The sequence below is a fragment of the Branchiostoma lanceolatum genome, chromosome 7, assembly GCF_035083965.1.
Source record: "Branchiostoma lanceolatum isolate klBraLanc5 chromosome 7, klBraLanc5.hap2, whole genome shotgun sequence".
Classification (NCBI taxonomy): Eukaryota; Metazoa; Chordata; class Leptocardii; order Amphioxiformes; family Branchiostomatidae; genus Branchiostoma; species Branchiostoma lanceolatum.
The window spans coordinates 7,541,814-7,561,076 of NC_089728.1; the positions used below are offsets into that span (position 1 = coordinate 7,541,814).

Genomic DNA, 19,263 nt, shown 5'->3' on the forward strand with positions numbered 1-19,263 from the left:
TATACGTCATCTTTCGTACAATCCGGCAAGTGATATTGTTATGTTAAGACCGTTATTAACCACCCCATGTTAAATTAACGTCCTTATCGTTTTCAACTCACGCACGCACACGCACACACATGTCTATCGTGAATGGCATAGACGATAGACAGTGATGTTGCAGATGATGGGTTAGTTTCTGGAGAGGCCAAAACAGGATAACGTTGCAGGGATTGGGAAAAAGTGGTCGACTTTGCTCACTGACAAATGCCGTCCTTTCTACTGCGCAAACAGGTAACGGGGTGAGGCATAATGTTGTTTGTGCGTTTGTGGGTGTGTTTGTGTATGTGTTTGTTTGTTTGTCTGTCTGTCTGTCTGTCTGTTTGTGTGTGTGCGTCTTTGTGCATGGTTGTGTACTTATATGTGTGTGTGTGTGTGTGTGTGTGTGTGTGTATGTGTATGTGTGTGTGTGTTTGTCTGTCTGTCTGTCTGTCTCTCGCGAATATGAGATTATAAGACTTGCACGACGATTACCATTCTACAGTACACACAAGTGAGTGAAACGTGAATTTAGCAGTGCTTTCTATCGCGAACGCGTCTAAGAGTGAGGGAAGGCGTGAGGCCAGTTGAATGAAGCTCTAGTTTACAGTCACCGTCCCCATGCTTACTTTGATGAGTAGTCACAGACCAGGTAAAGTGTTTTGGGCCATTCTTCGCCCCAGACCTGCATGGTCTCACACAGCCGGATAGCGCACCCCACTTTGGTAGTAGTAGCCCAGACCATCTGGGGAGGAAAACAGTTAGACAGATGAGAGAAAGGGGGGAATAAGGTTGCTATATTAACTGAGAAGGGGAGGAGTTTTTCGTCAGTGACAGAGTTGAGTTGAGAAGGATTGAGTCAGCTGTCCGACAGTTGACCTACAGTAGTTGGGAGGCGCGTAGAGCTCGCAGGCGCATGCACTTTGCAACCCCTTTCGCTCGAATGGCCAGAGTCACATAAGACTTGACGATGATAGGGTCGAAATCCATTGTGTTATGTGATTGTGGCGCCCAAATAGGTTGAATTGAAGGATCATTATGAATTCCGGCAGTTTGATCTTGGTAAGATGGATGTATAAAGCGGGCCTTTTGCACCAATAGACTGATCATGACTGTCCATCCATCACGGTTCAACCAATGGTAGCAGGGCATTTAACTGTTCGACCATGCAATGACCAACGACCACCCTGGCTGCATGTCCGTCAAATATTTGCACTCTTTATGTTGCGGTGCAAATATCATTGACATGCGGCCACTCTCTCACTAAATGTCATGCTACCGTTGGCCGACCAATGTTTCCATCTTGATGTTATCAGGTTGTGATTGCCAGGATAACTCTAACCAATCAAGTGAGCAGAGGGAGAGACAGTAACGTATATCGTCCCCACCTGCCATCAGCTCGTCAAGCCAACCTAGGAAGGAGAAAAGAGTTAGGGTAAAAATGTGTAGAAGAAATGCCGGTTCATACTTAGGCGTGTAGTTGCAGGCGAGGTAGAGCGTTCGCGGCCACCTGTCACCCCAAACCTCGATGGTGTCGCAAAGACTAATGGCGCAGCCCATCCTGGTGGTGGTTGCCCAAGCCATCTGAAACAAAAGCGGCGCACAGTGCCGGTGAACAGGAGTTACAAGGGAAGGGGGGAGGGGGTCAGTAGAGTGAGAGAGGCTGCTCTGTCAGCAAGGGTATCGGTACACCAGACAACCTGCAGACCCGGTATAATGTAGTGTTAGTAGTGTCATTTTGACTAAGAACATTGCGCCAAATCACGTTGTACAAGACATTAGCTAACATAAAAGATTATTAAAAAAGCAATGATTTGAGTGATCATTTCGTTACATGTCACTTGACCATTTTGGAGACAATCTAATGCGGAGCAAAATATTGAATAAAAAAAAAGAAATATATCGGGAAACGGATGCCAATGTCATAGAATTCCAAAGTCTAAGAAGATGTAAAAGAACAATGATAAAGAATCCATTGTTTTGGTATACCATACTATGTGTGTTTTGTCCACCAACCTTCCTGACCACTTAGATTTCATCATGAAGGCAACTTTTTGGCCAAACTCTTTTCTTCACACACTCCCATTAGTTTATTAGGGGTGCCTGGAGGATGTTCGAAGTATTGCCGAAGGTCAAAACAAAAATTGCACATCAACTCAAATGAAGTGTTTTATGAAGGAATCCACCATGAACCATCCAACAATGTTGAAGAGTACAGACCTGTGTGTAATGGGTGCACATGGGTCCCCTGCAGTAGCTCGGGTACGTGAAGTCGTAGTGCTCGTCGTACCACATCTGCACCAGGTCGATCAGCGGTTTGTCCAGGCGCGTGTGGACCGCCAGGTTCTGGCCAATCAGCGGCAAGAGCCAGTTCGGTCCGTGCTCCCAGATGCACTGGTCGGCCCACTGCTGAGAGCTGATGGCCAGCTTCTCGTCCCAAACCTACAACAGGACATCGAAGATCTCATTTAGTTCATATCTCATACCTCCGTCAAATATTGGAGTTATCGTGACTTTCTTAATGCCATTGTCCTAGCCTTATCATAAGCTATAACAGTTGATGCTCAACAAGTTCTGAGCCACACAGGTGTCCCAAATTGAGGTCGTTGACCTCATCGGGCACACTAGCTGTCTATCATGGACTATACCACACTCCTTTCCGGAAAGTGATGTCGTCCTGTAATGCTACACAGTATATGGAAAAGCTGATAGGGGGCCCAAAATAGCCAGTCAGGAGATCAAGTAACCCACATACCAAAATTCATAGAAATCCGTCAAAAGGACCTTGACTTTATAGCTGCGAACACACACATAGATAACCAAAAACAATAGAAAATACAATATAACGTTAGTAGTAGGCAACTTCAATAAATCATTCCCTCCAGTCTCCATTATCAGACACTCCTACGCTGACAACATATATAATGTATGGATCCTTCCAATAAATGTTAAGGCTTAATTTGCTTGTCACCTTCGCCAAGAAGGTTATGTTTTGGTCAACACTATGTTTTGGTCAGCGTTCGCGTGTGTGTCAAAAATTAGGTCCATAGCTCCAATTGTGGTAGCTAAGAAGTGCAGTGTTTCAAGCCTTGTATTTGCCAGTTGTACCAGAACTACGGCAGCTGTCAGCAGTTGACTTGTTATCCGTCCGCATGATGTTTTCCAGTCGTCATCAAAGGTTAAGTCAGATACACAGGGGCCCAGCTGCCGCCATTCCGTACACGGACGGTGGTTTCTGGGAACAGTGTGCTCCATGACTGAGAACAGTTTTTGTCAATCCAATCACATCAATTACGAGGGTTCCTGCCCGCAGATCGCTGGTTCAACTCATCCTAACGACTCAGTAAACCGAACTTGGTGGTCCCTAAAGCCATAGTGCCCTTTGATCTGACACCAGGTCACAGTACAGGCGAGAGGTTCTTCAAACTGGGGTGTTCCCATAGCGTCCTTGGCAGGCTCTCATGATGAGTTTCTATTGTACTCAATTTCTTGTGGTCGTGCTCAGAAACCGATCGCAATAGAACTGACTATACCATCAGAAAAATAACACTCGCCAAACCTGCTAATTAAGGAGGCTAGTGTTCTCAGCGGTAGGGTAAGTTTTCAGATTGTTAGGTAGGTCAAATCAATTTAAAGACTATTTTCTTTAGAGGCATTGAAAGGACATTGCAATGTACGAAACGGTTGTAAGACACATAATAAGCTTCTAAAATTAATATTATATCGAATGAAGTGATTTAGAAATGTGCCTTATTGTCCATCAAATATTTTCATTTTTACGCTTTTAATTCGAATTGAACATTTCTACGTTTCCACGGATGTGGGCAGGGCTATGGGATCAGTCTACTAGTATTCCCTGCAGCGGATTTTAGTATTGCCCGGCTCCTTCAAATCACAATGCATTACCCGTGGCAGGTTTGGTAAGGGCTGCAACATGTCATCGTCGCACGGCTGTTAACAAGCTGACAGGCTCAAGGTCTTATCCACTGCAGGCACGAGATCACAGCTGGTACATCAAAATACAGCTCTGCTGTTGTCATCTTCTACAGTCAATCAGCGACAAATCCAGGGAACTGTCAGCCATGGGTTTTAACAGTATACTCAGGCGTTTGTTCGCCTTGATATGCCAGCTGAGGTACATTTGATAAGAATTACCCCCTTATATCACTGTTTAGAGATGGAATTGGCCTTGGCTTTGTAGGTAGAAGAATCTAATCATCATGTAATGTATCAAACACGCGTGTGTGCTGCCCGTCGATTTTAGGCCTTACAACAGAGTCGTTTCGCGACTCATACATGTACCAATGACAAAGAATAAAAACAAGAGATGTCTAACAATCAAACTTGGTCACTGCACCATCAAAAGACACAAAAACAGGAAGTTCTGCTGCAGTATCCTAACAAGACCCAAATTTAACGATCTCGAGGTGCTATCAAGACCTACCCGTATACCAAATATCAAGACAATTTACCCAGGCCCTCTCGAGTTATCGCGTTGACAGACACACAGACACCGTGAAAAGACACACAAGAACGCTACCGAAAATACAGCTCTATTTTCAGTGAGGCAATAGGTAGTTTGGATAGAGATCAAAGGGTGATGCTACGTTGTAGAAAATCATGTGTGGTCCAAATCAACAGGTCAGAATTCACACGAAGGATCAAGAAGGAGGAACCTTTCTCACAAACAACACTGTTACTTCAGACGTTAAACAGATGAAAGTACTGACAGGTAGACACAAGACGGCGGCTGCTGATCAAAGCGTGCCTTAGGGAACAATTTTGGCGATTTGCGGGGCCATTTTGCCCGCTAACTTAAAACAGTTTTCGTACTTCATTTGTGAATGTTGTTTGTTTGTTGTTCACTTTGTAGTGCCTAGTGGCACATAAGTCAGCAAGATTCCTTGCAGCCTGTAGCAGGGGATTACACGTGCTTAAGGACCTTCATCCAACACGGTACCCCCATTTTACCCTTCGGCCAAAGACGGGTGCAGCCCCAACCGAGATGTCCTGTTCCAGTTACCAACTACATGTAATTGGAACCAGGAGCTCATCCGCGAGACTGCTACCAGTTGAGCTACAGAGACATCCTTTGTATTTCATTTAACTTGTAATCCCTTTCATTTGAAAATAATATGGCCTCCGAGTTAGCGGACTTTTATGGCAGCTAAGTTTTTAAATTGTCGCAACGCCAAAGCTGCTCCAAACCTCCCGTAAACCTGAATGTGTGTCAGGGGCCTAAAACGATGAAACATGTCATGTGTGCCATCCACAATCTACGCTATGAAGGTAACCCTGAGGGAATTCATGCTGAAGGTGTTTTATCCATTAGATCCCCGGCCTGCATCCTAAAATTCCCTACATGCATGCCTAGTGTTTTGGCAATGAGCATGTTGGCCGCAACTTCTCTGGGGCAAAACCGAAGGCATGGTGCTCTACACGGAGGATCAGGTTTGTGAGCTTTGGCGCCAAACCTTGTTTTTTTCTCGAATCATCTTAAATCAGGTGGACCTTCAAGGTGAAGGTAGCGGAATTGTACTGCTGAAAAGGGTTGGATCTTAAAAACTACCTTTACATGCGCATAAAAATACTCTTTGTACAGAACCAAGTGTTGTATTCAACCGACGTTTCAGTGACCGTCTGTCACCTTCTTCAGGGTAATTCTGACTGGTTTACTTTGCACTAAAGCTATAGTTTGCAGACGCAGTGCAAAGTGAACCAGTCAGCATTGCCCTGAGGAAGGTGACAGGCGGTCACCGAAACATCAGTTAGATAAAACACTTGGTTGTGTACAAAGAGTCTTTTCATTCAGTAACTTACCAACCTGATGAAACTATTAACGGATACTTTAACATGCGTTTATCATTGGATTGAGTCAGGCTATAAAGTCAGTATATAAACATGCGATGAGTCCACTACCGGTTGAGATGTCACTGACGTTGCCGTCACTGTCTCTCCCTTCCGCCCGTCTTCCCATGTGGAAGCCTCGCCCCTCAACCACGTGTCGATCCGTCCGATTTGGTTAGGGATGCTATTTTTCGTGCATACTTGCACCGTGACGGGTTTCTCAAAGGAGTTTTTCGTCCTGTTTTACTCTACGGGCGGTAGATCGCAGGCTAAGAGCCAAAGTTGGGTGCCACAAACAGTGCTAAGTTTGGAGCAACATTAACAGCAATGCGACAAACTTTGAAGTGGCATACTTAGGGCCTGGTCGCATTCGTCGAACGATCGTCGCGGGATAGTCGCCCATGTGTCCCACAAAATTAATCTTTCTTGTTATTGAAACGGCTGCCTTAGATCCTCGTCGGCCGTTGGTTCTGTCACAGCCTGCTCAAAGACTTTACGACATCAGAATCGTACGACGGCCTTCGACAAATGTGACCGTACCGTAACTTAGACGTTAGTCTTCGATGAATTGTTAATGACCAAGAACAATATGCCAAGACTTATAGCTTTCGGGTAGGAAGTGGAAACATTAACGGAATGTGGAATGATCCTGTGTCCCTCATCTGAGAAGAGCGCAGGGTGGTTTCAGGTTGCTCTGTGAGTTTAGCAAGTAGGTGAGGAGTACGCATTTCGCCGACCATCTCACCTCGCTCAAAAACCAAGGATCACGCAACAACTCATCGAGAAAGGCATTACAAATACTCAAAATAACGGAGAAGTGACTCACCATTTCTTCCATGTTGGAGGCGTACGGTTGCACCTTTCCCCTCAGTTCGTTGTGTTTCTGCAACAACTGCAGCTTCTCCGAGCTCGTCAGGTAGCTCACGCGGTCCCCGAACGACCTGTACGGCGATTGTCTGCGCACCCTGCCGCCATGCTCACTGCCTTGGCTCGGTAACGTGTCCACGTCCAACCGCGCGTCGCCCGTGACGGTGTTTTCAACCCGCCCCCTGCCGAAGGGACCTCTGGTCGGGGAGGGTGCCGTCAGAGACCACCTGTCTGTTCCCACCCATCCCTGTCCGTCCCAGTCGATGTCAGTCAGGTCGGCTGACGTGATGTTCCTCTTCGTGGCAACGGCCAGGCCCAACAGGCTCAACGTCGTCCACAGCAACATGACGATTCTGAAGAAAGAAAGAAATAGAGAATGCTTTACAAGAGATCATTGCAACTTCAGACCTTGAATGCACTCCCCAACTCGAGTAAAGTACCGAGAGGATAACGTATATGGGGGTGTTAGTACATGATAATAAAGTCCTATGTCTTCTGAGTTTACATGGCCGTATGAAACAATGTGAATCCCATCACACAAGTGCAATATCATACACTTTATATAGCATTGATGAAAGGAGAGGGCAGTGTGAACGGTATATGACTGTTCGTGCAGTACTAATTTTCTTGCACAGGACTCTCTCTTTTCAAATATGGATGATGACAGGAAACTCTTCCCGTACTACAACGTTCGTCGTCGTTGTTGGCGAAATTCAGGGCACCAGCTGTTTTTGATTGGTTTCGTAACTTGTTTGTTGGCTCTCCACCACGTGGAAAGCTGATAGGCAGTAGATCTAGCTTGCTCTTTGGCACCGCTGCCAGGTTCAGATACGGACCCAGTTCTTATACAATGTACAGTACTCAACGACCATACAACTACATGTAGCAAGCAGCCGACGATGTTACTTTTCTCAATCATCCACCACTTCACCGGCAACTGTAGTGAACAGTTAACCATGGTGAAGACGTTTGAACATAGATAAAAGTTTCTTTTTTACATCTCTGTGATAAGGCAGATGATAGTCAACTGTCTGTTACCGACCTTACACTGCTTCTTGAATCGGTCTGCTGGCAATTTTCTCCGAAGTGTTCTCCTGACGGTTCGCGATGTAGAATGCCAACTTCAGTATCGCTTCTTGTTTATAAGCCTCTGCGGTGCTCTCCCGGTCCGTGCTTGTTCCAACTGACTCCTGGTTCTGGCTCCAGTTATTTTTATGTGCCCTGCCTTTGGTGACAGGTCGTGTGATAGCTCTCGAAAGATTGCGTAAGTGACTATTTCCGGTGTGACCTTCGCCAGTGATGCGATGCGTATTCGTTCGCCTGTCATTGGACTGGCACTTCCCGGTTTATGGGCCAAGGTGATCACGCTTCGGGACTTAAAACACGTCCTGCTACGGGGACAAGGATGTCTGGTCGTTTGCCAACATCAGAAAGACTCACACTCAAGACATTTTAATGCGATTTTGTTCTTCCTGTTGAAACCCCTATTTCAGCCGATCTACATCTGTGACATCAACAGGACCTGAACGTGCCGTATTGCTTTACACAAATATACATTAATGATGATAGCTACCTGCCAACATGACTGTTGAAATGAATTCGTGTATCTTCCAAATGCGTCACGACTACGATAAGACATCAATCTTGATCAGCCCCACTTAATAGTTTATATACGAAGGCTGAATAAGACCAATAAAACAATATGATATGCGTAATTAGTCAGATCAAGTGTTCAAAGGAATGATGCCATGTACTTTAGATGCTCCAACGTCACTGCTGAGATAGGAGTGTGTTTGCCACAGTCGATTATGAGCGACCTTCTCTGTTTATTTGTCCTTGTAAGATCATTTCAAGGTCAGTACTGAGGGAAAGAAGTTCCAGGACGGCTTAAAGGTCAACCTCCTTAAGGTTTCCTTGCACTAGACACTAAACAGATCCGCCTTGTTTACCCGCTCTGCCTTGCAGACGGGTCTTATGAAGTCGAATGATGGCTACTTGCTTGATGAATCCCTGTCAAACAGCCGATGACCTTCAGTTGTATTTGTTGATCACCAGACGAAAAATCGCCAGAGACTCGAGCGTATTTTTCTGATATTCTACCTTTCACCTGATATTCTACTTCATCACATTGGACGGAGCTCGTGGACCCGCGAACTTCGGCCGTTGTTCTCTTACACTCCCTTCATACTAGGTCTCAAGTATCCGGATATATCCAGATTCAGGGTATGTTCGGATTCGCGAACCCTGGTATGAACAGTCCGAATCCGGATCTGAATCTGGATATATCCGGATACGCCGAATCCACATCAGGAGGTGGCTTTATCCGGATTCGCTGCGGGGTGAAACTTGGTGTGAACGCAACCCGGCTTCGCGTATCCGGATACGCTGTCGGGTCTGACGTCACACTTAATTATTAACAAGTAACTGTGTTGATGTCTCGCCAAAAAAAAAACCCGCGATGATCGGGAGAACACCAGGCGTATCACTGCCGAAAATGTCATCGAATTTTCCTGCTATGTGACAAAGGCTTTACGACAACAACTACAAACTCCGATAGACATCCCTTTATCTGGTGTATAGGTGTCACAGTCTGTTTAAGGATTCTACGATATCAAAGTGTTCCCATTTTTTCCTGTCAGGAGCGTTAACACCGGTAATCGGTTCAAGTCCTCTCGAATGGGACGTTAAGCCTTAGGCTCCACAACTCGAGCACGTTAAAGAACCCACCACACTTACCGAGAAGAATATTATTATATTATATATTAAAAACCAGCGTGCTACGCCTAAAGGCGGTTTACAAACAAACTCGCAGCTAGGCTATACTGTAATTGACGTTATTTCCGATTAGTGTCGAGCATCACACACCAAGTGCTTCCAATTTTTGTCCTGTTAGCTACGGAATGGAGCGTAAACACCCGTAATCGGTTCAAGTTGCTTACCGTACAGATCACATGGCGGATTATGCAACGGCAATGATGTATGACCGCGAAAACTAGCGAATATTCACAATGGCGATGATACCATATATATAGGTGTGCTATGTCACTTTATGACTTGAATCATTACAAGGTATATGCTACTTGGTGTCACAAGAGCCACCTAGCGAGATAAAAATGGCACTACACAAGCGGTACGTCATATTGAGCGACCATTTGAAGTAAGTGTTTGTTGCAACACTACAGAGAGAGACAGAAAGGCGCACTGAAATGTATCCGTCAGGATGAGAAAAGTTTGTCAGGGTATGAAGTTCCCTTTTTTTTTAGCAGCCTGTCCGAAGTCCCAACATAGATCAGTTACATAAAACTGCAGCATCGACGCCACAAGCTCCAAGGCCAACTTGCAAATTTTCTAACCTTTTCTTTTGCAACTGGAAGTGAACGTGTTTATGTCTTCATCAGTCAGTAATCGTTTTCCGTTTTAAGACGTTCATTATAACTACTGGTCAGCTGGTAGCAGTCTCATAGTTGAGCTCCTGGTTCCAATACGTTGGTAACAGGGAGACCTCGGTTCAATCATGGGAATGGCATCTCGGTTGGGGCTGCACCCGTCTTTCCGCTAAAGGAAAGTAAAATGGGGTCCCCGTGTTCGAGGAGGAGCACCCCGTCTTGTAAAAACATACCCAGCTTCTGAAACAGCAAGGACACCTGGTGCCCCTTGTGCCACTAGGCACTATGATTATAGCGTGACTATAAGGGTCCGAGCGAACTGATGGTAAAGTTCAGTGAAACTTTCTCACGGAGCATGTAGCAAGAGGACACGGTAGCAATAGTGTGCCGTCTTGTTTGTATCAAAGAAGACGACCTGTCTGTCTGGCCTTTTAAGAACTAGTGACACACGGTCGGATCAAAAGAACCCCGATCGTCAGCGATCTGCGCTGGCCTAGTTCAGACATCTCTTTACGGAGATCTGCCAAGCATCACCTGTTGTCACTCCTTGTGATGAAAGTCGGTCGGCACCTCTCGGCTGTGGGGTCGTCCTGTTTACTGTCATGCATCCCCTGAAACCGTCAGCCGACCGCAAGTCGTCCTCATCTCCCCCTGCGTTTGGACGTTCGCCACGACGTTAGACCTTTGACGTTTCTTGTCCAAACGTTTAGGCTGGCCAACCGCCACAGCCCGTGAGTGTCTGTTACCAACCCGGGCCAGCCTCCAACTCATCGTAGACAATACAAAACCAATGTCCCAAGACCTTTTCAACGTTCACACCTGCTCCTCTTTCACAACACAACTCGATCAGTATATGATTGAAACACGAATCACTTAGCCGAAATATCAGCTCCAATAGCTATCCCGTCTCCTGTAGCTAAAGATGCTGAGACAAGCTAAGCTGCATCCAGATGGTTTTGCTTTTGATGGGCAGACACCAACTTTGGGTTGGTTTCAATTTCCCCTCACTTGATTGGGAAATATTTGTGGTCACGAAAATAAGAGTCAGAAGTCTCTAGGTTCTGTTTGTATCATCGACGCATAACCCTTCGTATTTCACAAAGCCACGCGCTGGCAGTCCTAACTGGTCAGGTAAAGATATACATATAGCTTTCCCTAGTTTTATCAGAGGCTGTCTGTAGCTGCCAATGTTGCCTCGGACCGATTTTGGACTCAGTCTTGAACAGCTTGGCATTATCAGAAACCCTCCGTGACGGATTTGCGCCGGGCGGGGGTGTTGAAGACAGAAAAGGCGAACTAATGGTTGGTAAAGATAGTTTCTGCTTTCAGCATATCTTGTCCTTGGGGACGAGGTCTTAGACTCAGCTATGTGAGAAGTTATGTAGCCGGGACTTTGCACATAGTTCTTGCTTACAGAATAACCCGCACTGGTATCAGACTTCCTATCCAACAAATCCGTGTTAAGTAATCCCTTTCACGATGTAAACCTCTTCAATGTTGGCAGCATAGTTTGTGAAGTGCTTGACTTCCCTTCTGTGTACGGAATGAGGTGTAAAGCTAATGAGGTACGCATATTGCTGAAAAGCTGATTAGGTAACTAGTGAAAACAGTCTGAATACTTGACATGCCGCCCTGGGCCTACTGGAAACATGTTCAAGCCATTTACTTATTTAGCGCACCACGAAAAACTAATTCTTTTCGATGTGGAAACTATGCGTAGCTCGAGGGAAAAATCCACCTGTGCTATATTTATTTGACTTGATTTTGATGGCTTAGAATACAGGCTTAGCAGATCCGATCCGTTAGAATCAAGGTGGTGAGAAGTTATGTGAAAGGATGAGGGGAAAGCCTGGTCCTGTGACTGGTATTGGAGTCAAATATAGTTTCGAAGTGTTAACGCTTTAACCAGTACTAGTGATTGTCAAAAGTGATGAATAAAGAAAACGTACCACTAACGGACGACGTAGCGGTACCTATTATCGTGTAGTGCCTATATCCGTATTAAGCAAAACCTAGTTCTCACGAGCAATAAAGAACGACATAAGTATAATTATTAGTCGTGACTCTCCTTTATACAAAGCAATGAAACTGGTTTGCATCCAGCGAAACGGCAGAATAAAGTTCTGAATCCGTAACAACAGGTTAACGTTACATGTGTCGAACATTCCGTAACATTCCGTGGTGTCCGAGCCGTCTAAACATCTCCCATCCGGGCGTGGACTTTCCGTGTGACCTGGTCATTACGGGACCTACAGGGGACAACGATGACGACATAGGGGGCACTGTTGAGATTTGGGCTTAACTAGACGGTAAAGACGGGGATTATTTCATATCATTACCCCCCAAGCCATAGAGAGAAATTCCATACCAGGAATTTCTCCCGTCTGCTCGCTGGCTTGTGGGTGATCACCAGTCGTCCCAAGGGGGTGCTTGCACCGCACCCGGTCTTATTACGCTCAATTAGTCGCCTTAATTTGTAAGTCAGCCGTTTGATTGCTAATCGGTAAGGCACGACTCTGCTCTGGAATGTTGTTCTTTCCTGGAGGATCGAGATGCCTCGCTGGAGGCGGTAGCCTCTACAACTTAGTACAAGGCTCCATAAGAAAAACGGTGGGTTGCAAACTGTATTTTTGACCGGCTAACTCCTCTGGTATGTTATAACTGTCTATTTGGTCAATTTCTACTACTAAGTTTTTCAGCACTGACTGGTAGCTGATGCTATGGAGGCAAGGCACGCACGTCCGAGATCTGCGTCTTATGTAAGAACCACGCATTCTGCTGCATTCTGCGTCTTATGTAAGAACCACGCTTCCACCTGTCACACACGCACACTATCGGGTAGGTCGCTGTGGGGTAGCCTCTACCAGGCTCCGCCGGATGGCTGGAAAAATAGTAGAAATTGGCCGTAATAGAGTGAATAGTGTGCCAAGGGAGTTAGCTACGGAGGGAGTGTACTGACTTATCTGAAGAACTGTACGTAACGTTAACGGCGCGGCCATATTTGTCATAAGTCATCATGCGAGTGATGATCTAGCAGGCTGTGACAGCACTAACAGCAGGCAAGAATAAGACTGCCTTTTCCGTAACAAGACTCTAACAAGACAATTACATTTTGCAGGACACATGCGCGACGTACTGTCCCAGGAATGCCCTTAGCATGGAGATTGGAGAGTATACGAAAGTCAGCCCCTAACCCTAAGAATCTACCTGCCGTGTTAGTCACGTGGATCAAAGGAAAACTTCTGATGCTTTGAGACGACTTACGACTGACTTCTCCATTTCTCTGTTAGTTTGCGATCGTACGACGATAGTACGACGAATATGACCGGGCCCTAAGCTATGGGATAGCGATTCTCTAGAGTGGTTGTACAACGAAGCCACGTGCCTTTAATAGTGTAGTCATTTCCAGATGACCACCTGTCTCTACATCATGGTTGCATTATCAAATTCTCTCTGTATCCATTCATCTACCGAGTTATCTAGCGAGGCCAAATCCCTGCGATTCACTGGGATAAGCTGTGGTGTGAAAGAGGGGTAAAAGCATACCCCAAGTAATGCCTGTCTCATCTATAACAGTTAACACCGGAGGCAATTCAAATTTCCCACCAGTACTTAAAAGCCGACCGACAGCCGGTTTCCATTTCCTGCTAGAACGATGGCAGGTCTGTCTATTTGACTTGAGCGATAGCCTTAAATCCTACATGCTAGTATAGGGCAATGTTTGTGGTAATAGAAACAAAGATTTACTACCATGTGTTCACCTCCCCGCCACCGTGTAGGAGCTCCCGGCTTGACCGAGAACTTCAAAGCGCTTAGACTGCTTAGAGACACGCTGGGAAGCGTCGTAAGTCGTCTCAAAGCATCAGGAGTTTGTCTTTGATCCACGTGACTAACGCAGTAGGTGGATTCTTAGGGTTATGGGCTATGGCTTTCTTATACTTTTGGAAATTCCGAGAGTTCCACATACTATAGAAATGCTCCTATACACCTATGGACCCTGCTAACAAGTATGGTCAATGATTACCGCGTAAAATAATGCTCTCATGGGACACGACACCTCAGGTAGATATGAATAGATTTTTATGACTTCAATTTGGGACGATCCGCATTTAGATCATCTCACAGTTATTAAGAGCTTCTGATTCAGGACGCGTTCTCGTCCGTGGTCCCATAGCCCCGCCCACCTCCGTCAAAACAAATAGAAATGCATAATAAAAACACAAAAGTGCAAATATTTGACGGACATGTAGTCACTCTCTCATTGGTCAAACCGCTAACTGACATGCTATCTGTGGTTAAAATGTTAATTTTCATGAACATAACCTTGTGTTGTGACTGATTCACACTTCAGATAGTCAGTGGCTGGGTTAACACACGCGTTTTCGGAGTCGACTCCAAGTCGCTGAGTCGACATACCTTTTATTTTATTCATTTATTTAGCCAGCGGGCATACTCAGGTCTATTGACCTGTTTTTCAGATTCCCTGAATACAAACACAATACATAGACATATTACGCAGGAATACAACAGTTCAAAACTCGGTATCAGACCTAAAGTCCATATCTAAAAGCGGATACGGCAGTGAGTTTTCTTTGGTTTGTAGCGAGTTCATACCCGGAGTGATGGAGCTGAGTCGACTCCAACCTATAGCCATTGACACTCATTCAGACAAGCGCTTAAAATCACTATACAACGACTCTCCCCTACATTCCCCTCTCACAGTGGTGTGTGATTAGTCCCCAGACAAGGAGATTTGTTCTTAAGATCCGAGAACCAGTTGGTAAGGACACCCCCGTCTAACCTAATTGTGATACCTTAGCCCCTAATCAGATTATAGCCGGTGGCTGGGACCCTTGACTCTGACCCCGGGAGCCCCGTGGTGAACCCTGTACCTGGAACCACAGGCCGTGTGTCTACATTAACCCTGGAGCGACCTGCGCAACGAGCATTAACGAGTTCTGGTCGGTAATGAGGAACCTTAATCCGAGCAAATTTATTTTTCTTTTATTTTCCAATGAAGGCAAGAAGAAATCGCAAAACAATTTGTCTTGGACGCTGTGTGATACAGTGATACATAAACGTCACAGAGAACTCGTAGGGCCTTGTCACATTCGTCGTACGACCGTCGCACGATTGCAAACTGAAAGCATTCTTGGGATAGTCTTAAAAGCTTGTGTCGTATACAAATTCAACCGAAAAAGCTGTCTTAAATCACTTGTCTGCAGTTGGTTCAGTCACAGCCTGCTCAAGGAAATCCCACGACACAAAAATCGTGCGACGACCTACGACAAATGTGACCGCGCCGTTAGTTAGGTACGAAAGAACTTGTTTCATTGCTACGGAATTTCTGAGTTGCTATCTCTTGATGCGGAAGTTCGTCCCTAGGCTCTCACAAACACAACACCGAAGTTCAACAACCTTGACAAAGTCTCGCCTTCCCGCCACATGGTGTCTTGTCCATCTGTTAACGATCCGAGAAAGTACCAGCGGCATGGACAAGATGTACGTGACCAAGCGTAGTCTCGGTCATGAGAGGTTATCACAGACAGGAAGCTATTGGCGCGATGTGTCGTTCACAGAAGTTTGCATTGGACTTGGGGGCAGGGCCGGTCCTAAATAACATCATTTGACCGAGATTACAGGGAAAGATCAAGTTGTAGCGGAAAGGAGAGGGTGTAATTTGGATAGACCAAAGCATATACATTTCAACAATATGCAAAACCCCGGCTGAACAAATTGATATGAAACGAACCTCCCCTTATTTTTCTTCTATTCTTTCATTTTGTAGACACGACGTCAGTTTGTAACAGTGAGGGTACTGTTCGTCTCGATTGTTACATATACCATATGTGAGTGTCTACCCGTCGACTGCCGTTGAAAGAAGTTTACACAAGACTAAATCGTGAGCGGTGTTACCACATCCCCGGCACAAGCATTTTGGAAAGACACGGGGCTTTAAGCTTCAACCGAGAAGGGATAAAACTTGTCGGAAGTGAATGAACGATCCCTCTTTCTTCTTGGCTCAAGTCCACTTGTCTGTGATCGTCTGTGTCTGTAAACTGAGAGAACTCGAGCACGAGAGCTCGAAAGGGAAAGACCCGACTGACTTTTGAGAAGGCCCAATCTTTGCAATTCCGAAGTCCCGAGAAAGAATTTTCAACTCACGCACTTATATCGAACGATCGTCGTACGATCGCAAACTGAGGGCATTCTTGTAGGAGTGGTGCATGTTTCATGTAAAATACAGCTGTCTTGTTTAAATTTGTTACGGAAAATACTTTCTTAGATCCTTGCCGGTGGTTGTTTTTGTCACAGTCCGCTTGAAAAAATTCTACAACATCAAAATTGTACGACGGCCAACGACGAATGTTACCAATTTTTACGCGTTTTTCTCTTCCTGAAGAAGCTACTTACCTACCTCGTTGTTATTTTCGGGCAAGTCCCGAAGAAAGCATATTAGTACTTTCTTGACCGAATACCCATACATTCCTTATAGCTCATATGTGTATGTGGTCTGTGTGAGGACCACGTAAAACACCACGGGGTGAAGACGGTTTGTTTTGAGACCCTTAACGGGAGGGCACCCCTCGTGCAGCCCTTCGGGGTCGGGTACCTTCTCATTTCTCGCAGTGATTTACTTCCCTTCATGAGCCAGGCTGTCATTCCCGCTCGGAATAATGCGCCCCCATATTTTTTCCGGCAGCAGCCTGTGGTCTATCCTTCAGGTACTGAGGAAATTACCATCAGCTGTTCGTTCCTTTCAACTAGGGGGGAGTCCCTCTAAAACTAGAGTATCGGTTGGATGGGCTTTCGAGCCCCAGTTTAGCCTGTCACCGCTTAGGTTGGGGACGCCCTGCCGATAGTAGGTCTGTACCGTGGCCACGTCTGTGATATGGCGCTAACGTATGACGACGGAGTCTGAATCCCAACGCCCTCTCTGTCTGATTGTACCGTGGCTTTATGTATTTCCAAAAACTCAGCGTATGACGAAAAGTAACTGAATTGGACTGTTGTTTCCCACTCAGAGAGTGCAGAAACATAATAGGAAGCAATTGTGACGCTCTGTGCCATTAGTCAAGGACATTTGAGCCATCATTCTAACCCCAAGCATTTCTTGGCAATTTCTCAGATAACATTTGATGACAGCGTCTTGGAAACTTCACTTCTGACTTTTTGAGTGTGCAAGACATTTGATTTAACAAGCGTTATTTACTGCTGGCACGTAAAAAAAACATGCACAACGTTTTGTAGACGCAATATGATACGTATCTGAAGATCTCCTGTTCGAGAGAGAGAACAGATGTACATGTACTTATAGGTACATAGCAGCTTGTCACGTTGTGACCCCATATCTCCTCATGGACCAAGAAAAGACAACCTTACCCGATAAGAGGTAGCTGGATCCGAGAAATCCTTGGGAAACGGAAAGCACAACTCTCTCCCGGGGAAGCAGACTGCAGACACGTCGTCTCAAACTGCGAGCTTCCGTCCCAACTCCGCAGGTAAAGAGGCGGACGGTGCGTCAGTTTCTCCCGACGTCGGTGACGCGAGTCTGTGCGTCCGTTGAGGTGCGGGGGATCTTTAGTAAAGCCGGGCCGGCCGGCGCTTCTGTGTCTGTCTTGCTGGCTCAAGTGTTCTGTGGCCAAAGATAGAGTTCTTGCCAAGAACCTATCGCGCGTTAATTGGCTACAGGCCGCCGCCGGCAGTCAAGTCAACCAATCAAACATCGGCCAGACCTGCGAGACAGCACCGCAGGTTCGGCTTCTACTCAAAGTGAAAATCCTGCTCTGTTTATATCGACACTAAGACCTCATGTACTTTACAGTCTCAGTGGCAAGTGGAGTGGGGGTTGGCTTTGTGTTCCTCGGCTCGGCCTTGACAGGCGCGGTTCTTGGGAAATGCCTGGCTGCAACGTCCGGCGGCTTCTGTTTCGTCCTGTTCTTTTCTTGGGGGCATGGCCTCGTCTGAAGTCGTCCTTTGCCACACATCACCCAATTAATCAGCATACTACAATATGCAAACAACTGTTGTATGTGTCTTTTTTTTGCCATCAAATTCTAAAAGGCTCTACACATGGACACAGCATACACACTAACTAGCTAACCGATCCCAACGCTCTATCTAGTGCTAGAGTTGCGCCGTGGCTACTGCCCGCCAGGTGGCCCGCAAAGTATTCTCCAAGCATAGGTTTCCGTCGAGTGGGGTAGGAGTGTCCAGGATTTTTTTACCTCGCTCTCCTCTCACCTCTGCCAGATAACGGAACGCATCAAGCCTTTTAAATCTAATCGTTTTGACACATAAAGGTAATTTTGTATTAAAGCAGCTGCTAAGTCTGAGAGGAGAGCGAGGTAAAAAATCCCGGACACTCGTACCCCACTCGACGGAAACCTCTGCTTGGAGAAAACCTGCAAAGTGCCGTCACGGGTGCCTGCTGCCGTCAAACATCATGCTAAAGCCGGCCAAGGTCTCGGCCTCCCAGCTAAAAGTAGTTCAGTCGCATCAACAGTGAGGGGAGAAGAGACACGTTCCAAGGTCTTGCTCGCTTACATTTGGGTGCAGCCTTGTCCTCATTTTCACGGCTGTTTGGCCACGGTCCAATGTGTCTCGAACGAGAGTTTGAGGCAACAAAAGAATGCTTTCCTCATTTGCATTAAACATATCAGCTTGCAATGGCAAGATGACATTGGATGAAGCTACCTACATACCAAAGGTCATGGTGATCCGTCAACCCCTTTATGAATCATAAAACAAAATGAAATCTGTCCCTGCCGTTAAAAAAAAGCCTACGCCAATTCTTCACGAGGCCAAGAGCTATCTACCATTGAAAATCACAGCTTGTCCAGAACACGAGATATCAAAACCGGACGTCCTGCTGCAGTACCATTGAAAGCCACGAGGGGGTCCATAATGCAATGATATCTTCATTTTGCCAACACCTACCGACCTCATTGATGTCATACAGATCCATTCACTACTTCTTGAGTTGCTGTGTAGTGCTGTTCACAAACAAACAAACAAACAAACAAGCAAACAAACAAGCAAACAAACAAACAAAGAAACACACAGTCCCGAATACGTAGCATTCTTGGCGAAGGTAATAAAAGTTATACCTTATAGAGAACCTGTGAAACAAGCTTCAGCCAGT

General features: G+C 45.9%; 1 protein-coding gene across 5 annotated transcripts in view; it reads right to left on the reverse strand.

Annotated features, from left to right (window-relative positions):
- LOC136438956 (cysteine-rich secretory protein LCCL domain-containing 2-like) overlaps positions 1–19,263 on the reverse strand; it is a 38,274-nt gene that overhangs the window by 7,980 nt on the left and 11,031 nt on the right. For 2 of the 5 annotated variants that reach the window (XM_066434019.1, XM_066434015.1), the window contains exons 1-4: positions 7,775–7,937; positions 6,692–7,085; positions 2,239–2,460; positions 648–763 (exon numbers count right to left, since the gene is read on the reverse strand). In XM_066434019.1, coding sequence (XP_066290116.1) covers positions 648–763; positions 2,239–2,460; positions 6,692–7,078 — 725 coding nt within the window. In that variant the 5' untranslated portion in view covers positions 7,079–7,085; positions 7,775–7,937. Of the gene's footprint in view, positions 1–647; positions 764–1,486; positions 1,603–2,238; positions 2,461–6,691; positions 7,086–7,774; positions 7,938–17,501; positions 17,752–19,263 lie in introns of those variants that run through there. The other 3 variants (XM_066434016.1, XM_066434018.1, XM_066434017.1) reach the window with 3 other exon arrangements.